At 48.8% G+C, this 4847-nt stretch overlaps 1 protein-coding gene across 1 annotated transcript in view; it reads left to right on the top strand.

The window, feature by feature from the left end:
- Positions 1-4847, top strand: part of GSK3A (glycogen synthase kinase 3 alpha) — a 12818-nt gene continuing 7971 nt past the window's right edge. The window contains exons 1-2 of the mRNA XM_017849840.1: positions 1-161; positions 2210-2397. Of these exons, the coding sequence (XP_017705329.1) occupies positions 44-161; positions 2210-2397 (306 nt within the window). The 5' untranslated portion in view covers positions 1-43. The remainder of the gene's footprint in view (positions 162-2209; positions 2398-4847) is intronic.

The following is a 4847-nucleotide window of genomic DNA, read 5'->3' as shown; positions in this document are numbered from 1 at the left end:
CGGCCCAGGCGGCACCGGCGGCGGAAAGGCATCTGTCGGGGCCATGGGTGGGGGCGTCGGGGCCTCCAGCTCCGGGGGTGGACCCGGCGGCAGCGGCGGCGGAGGCAGCGGAGGCCCCGGCGCAGGCACTAGCTTCCCGCCGCCCGGGGTGAAGCTGGGCCGTGAGTACTAGCGGCGCCCGTGTAGGGTGGTGATCAGGGTTCCCAAAGCTTCTCAGACATCCATCAGGTTCTTTCATATGCTTAGATAGGAGCCCGAGGTCACTATGCCTCCCCAAATCGGGGATCTGAGCCCTCTTTCTCCCAGGAAAAGGGGTCTTGGGGTTACCATCTCTTGGAGATCAGAATTACTTTTGGATCAGAATTACTAACACTCAAAGAAACAGGGGTTACAAGTCCCTGCTCTTTCATTATTGAGGTCTTAGGTCCTTGAGCCTTAAGAACAGGTATCTGACGTTGCTACTCATTATAATATTGGATCAGAGGTCACAGTCACTTGCAAATGGGGATTTAGGGTTATTGTCTCCTAAGAGAACAAGAATAAGACCAATCCCGAAAAAGAGGGATCTGCATTCGCTGTCCTTCAGAAGATGGGGATTTGGAGTGAATATCACTTAGAAGCAGGGCTTTGAGGTTACTGTGTTGTGTCCCCAAAGAATAAGGCCAGGCTTGCCAAACCTGGTACTCAGATCACCTTCCCTATTAAAACCAAGACCTGGCATCATTATCCACCCTAAATGTTGTTAAGCTGTACCCCCAATGGTGAGAATTAATAGTTACTGCTTCTTAAAGACATTGGGAGTCAGCATATCCTTCAAATCAAGTCCATAGTCCATGTTTTAAAATACATGGCTTGGTGTGTCTCCTTTAACAAAAATGGAATGGAGCAGGATAGGTCACAGTTTCCTATAGAATATGGATCTAAGGTTATACTTGTTTAATAATTGTTCTAAGGTATGGTGTCATTGGCTCTGAAAAAAATAGTGATGTAGGGTTATCTCCCTTTGAAAGAACATGTCACTGGCCCCTCAAAATGGATTTGGTGGCCGGGCGCAGTGGCTCACGCCTGTAATCCCAGCACTTTGGGAGGCTGAGGCAGGCGGATCACCTGAGGTTCTGTTTGAGACCAGCCTGGCCAACTGGTGGAACCCTGTCTTCACTAAAAATACAAAAAATTAGCTGGGCGTGGTGGCGGGCGCCTGTAATCCCAGCTACTCGGGAGGCTGAGGCAGGAGAATCGCTTGAACCCAGCAGGCGGAGATTGCAGTGAGCCGAGATCGTGCCATTGCACTCCAGCTGGGCAACCAGAGTGAAACTGTGTCTCAAAAAAAAGAAAAAAAAAAAAAAAAAGAAAAAATGGATTTGGTTCATCAGTTACTCAAAGGGGTCACTATCCTTTAAGAATGGCACCAAGGTTTGCTACCATTTGAATAATGGGAATTGGAAATTATAGCTTTCCTTCAAAGGACTGAGGCTGGAATAGCCCCTTGATAATAAAGGTCAGATTCATCATTCTCATAATTTGGTGCTTGTCCATTAGAGACCACCCACATACGGGGAGGAGTCTGGGTCTCTGGACCACTCAGATGAAGAGGTCAGGTCAGTGTTTTTTTCTAACCTCAAAGTACCAAAAAGTGAGGGTCAGGGCACTGGTACATACAGCAGGACAGGACATTCATTTCTGTCACCAAGAACCAGTGAAGTTACCAGCTCTACAGGGGAGGACTTAGAGGTCAGTATCCTCTAGGCTGTGAGATAGGTTAGTGTTTTCCTAAAGTAGGAGTACCTGAGGGTTACTGCTCCCTTAAGTGGAAGAGGTCAGTTCAAGCTTTCTCCAAATAGGAGGGGCCAGAGGGCAGTAGATCCAGAGTAGATGGAGTCAACATCTGATGTCTCCCAGTACCAAGACGGCCAGTGATCTGTTGCTTCCCAGAAGTAGAAATTTGGGATTGCCAGCCCTTGAAGCAGAGAGATTTAGGTATCAATATCCTCCCATGTGGAGGGGGGGCAGGATTTAAGGTTCCCAGAAAGGAAGAGGGGAAAAGTCACTGGGAAGGTCCCAGCATCCACCTTTCCTCAAAGAGGAGGAGGGAACAAAGAGGTCCTCGACGAGCTTCCTTGCAGAGATTTCCCTTCCTCCTACAGCCCCAGGATGGGGTGATGCGCAGACAGGATGGGTCAGTGGATCGTGTATCCCCTTTGTTCCCCAGGTGACAGCGGGAAGGTGACCACAGTGGTAGCCACTCTAGGCCAAGGTCCAGAGCGCTCCCAAGAGGTGGCTTACACAGACATCAAAGTGATTGGCAATGGCTCATTTGGGGTCGTGTACCAGGCACGGCTGGCAGAGACCAGGGAACTGGTCGCCATCAAGAAGGTTCTCCAGGACAAGAGGTTCAAGGTAGCTTGGGTGGGATGGGGACAGGGAGGTTTGGGGACTGGGTGTGACTGGTGGGAGAACCCCAGCCAGAGAGCTGGAGGCTTAGGTTTCAGAGCCATGGACCAGAAGAGAAAGTGGGGAAAAGAGGAAATGAGACCTGTGGAAGATGGGAAATGTGGATCCCGGGAGAGCCCAGAGCTTTTACTGGGCATTTGCTCAATGTAAGTGCTTTATAGGCAAATTCTTATTTAATTTACATAAAGATTCTCTGAGGGTAGGTACGGTGGTTATACCCATTCTAAGTGTACGCTAAGCTTAAGCAGGGAAACAAACTCAGATAAGAGGATTGCCTGAGGTCATAGAGCAAGTGCACCAGTCAAGGCTAGAATCTGATTCCCAAACCCTCTACGCTAACCACTTGGTTACACTTCTTCCCAGTAGAGAAAGGGACCTGGAAGAGCTAGTGCGGGTGGTTCTGAAGGTGGCGCTGTTCCCAGGTGTTTGGCCAGTGCAGGATGGAATGGAGGTGCCCTGTGAGCTAGGAGAAGCTCAGGGAACTAGAAGGAGATGGAGGAAGTGGAAGTTGAGGAATAATTGGTGTTTAAGGGCCTGGCATTTGGAGCTTAGGCTAGTCTGGATGTAGGAGAACTGAGCCTAGACTGGAAAGGAACCAGACCAGGGCCTGGGTCTTGGCAGGGAGGGCCGTTGGGCAGGAGGAGCTCTAGGGTGTCAGTATTTGATTGGAGTTGAGTTCCAGAAGTGAGAGGCATGTGGGGGCAGGGAGTTCCTAGGCCTCACAGAGGAACAGAGAATGGGGAAGAATGATGAGACCGCATTCTGGGAAGAGTTCGATGCCTGGAGTCTGGGACTCAGGATCCTAGATAGAGTTCAAGGATCCAGATGCTTCCACGGGACCAGGGTGAGCTGGATGGCCACTACCTGTCTGTTGTTGCTTGTGCCAGATAGGGGGCAAGCCTCACATGCCCACACCTGATTTTTTGTTTTTCTTTTTTTTTTTTAAGATGGAGTCTTACTCTGTCTCCCAGGCTGGAGTGCAGTGGCAGGATCTTGGCCTGCTGCAACCTCTGCCTCCCAGGTTTAAGCGATTCTCGTGCCTCAGCCACCTGAGTAGCTGGGATTGCAGGCGTGGGCCACTACGCCCAGCTAATTTTTTTTTTTTTTTTTTAAGTAGAGACAGGGTTTTGCTATGTTGGCCAGGCTGGTCTTGAACTCCTGACCTCAAGTAATCCGCCCCTGCCTCGACCTCCCAAAGTGCTGAGATTGTAGGCATGAGCCACCGTGCCCAGCCCTGATTTTTCAAGACAAACTAAAAACTGGATTTAGATGTGCAATCTTTTTTTTTTTTTTTTTTTTTTTTTTTGAGAGAGTCTCGTGCTGTCACCCAGACTGGAGTGTGGTGGCACGATCTCAGGTCACTGCAACCTCTGCCTCCTGGGTTCAAGCGATTCTTCTGCCTCAGCCTCCCAAGTAGCTGGGACTACAGGCGCGTGCCGCCACCACTATCGGCTACTTTTTTGTATTTCTAGTAGAGATGGGGTTTCACCATGTTAGCCAGGATGGTCTCTAATTTTTTTTTTTATTAAGTCAGAGTCTTGTTCTGTCACCAAGGCTGGAGTGCAGTGGTGTGATCTCGGCTCACTGCAACCTCTGCCTCCTGGGTTCAAGCAATTCTCATACCTCATCCACCTGAGTAGTTGCAATTACAGGCATGCGCCACCATGCCCAGCTAATTTTTTTGTATTTTTAGTAGAGATAGGGTTTTGCCATGTTAACCAGGTTGGTCTCAAACTCCTGGCCTCAAGTGATTCCCCTGCCTTGGCCCCCCAAAGTGCTAGGATTACAGGTGTGAGCCCAGCTGTTTTTATTTATTTTTATTTTTTTTTTATTTTAAGGCTGGGTGTGGTAGCTGACGCCTGTAATCCTTAAACTTTGATTGGCTGAGGCAGGAGGATTGCTTGAGGCCAGGAGTTCAAAACCATCCTGGCTAACATAGCCAGGTTCTTTAAAAAAAATAAAATAAATAAATTTTATATTATCATTTTAATTTTATTTATTATTATTATTATTCTTTTGAGACGGAGTCTCTGTCGCCCAGGCTGGCGTGCAGTGGCGTGATCTCTGTTCACTGCAAGCTCCGCCTCCTGGGTTCACGCCATTCTCCTGCCTCAGCCTCCCGAGTAGCTGGGACTACAGGCACCCGCCACCATGCCTGGCTAATTTTTTTTGTATTTTTAGTAGAAACAGGGTTTCACCGTGTTAACCAGGATGGTCTCGATCTCCTGACCTCGTGATCCGCCCACCTCAGCCTCCCGAAGTGCTGGGATTACAGGCGTGAGCCACTGTGCCGAGCCCCTGCCTATCGTTTTTAAAACTTTCTTTTGGAGAAAAAAATCAGAAGGTGTCATTTGATTTTTATATTTCAGCAATAAGTTGAATTTCTTTTTTTTTTT

Source organism: Rhinopithecus bieti, unplaced genomic scaffold (genome assembly GCF_001698545.2).
Source record: "Rhinopithecus bieti isolate Rb0 unplaced genomic scaffold, ASM169854v2 scaffold_33065, whole genome shotgun sequence".
Classification (NCBI taxonomy): Eukaryota; Metazoa; Chordata; class Mammalia; order Primates; family Cercopithecidae; genus Rhinopithecus; species Rhinopithecus bieti.
Note: the sequence above shows the minus strand (reverse complement) of the source record. Positions and strands in the feature narration are given on the sequence as shown.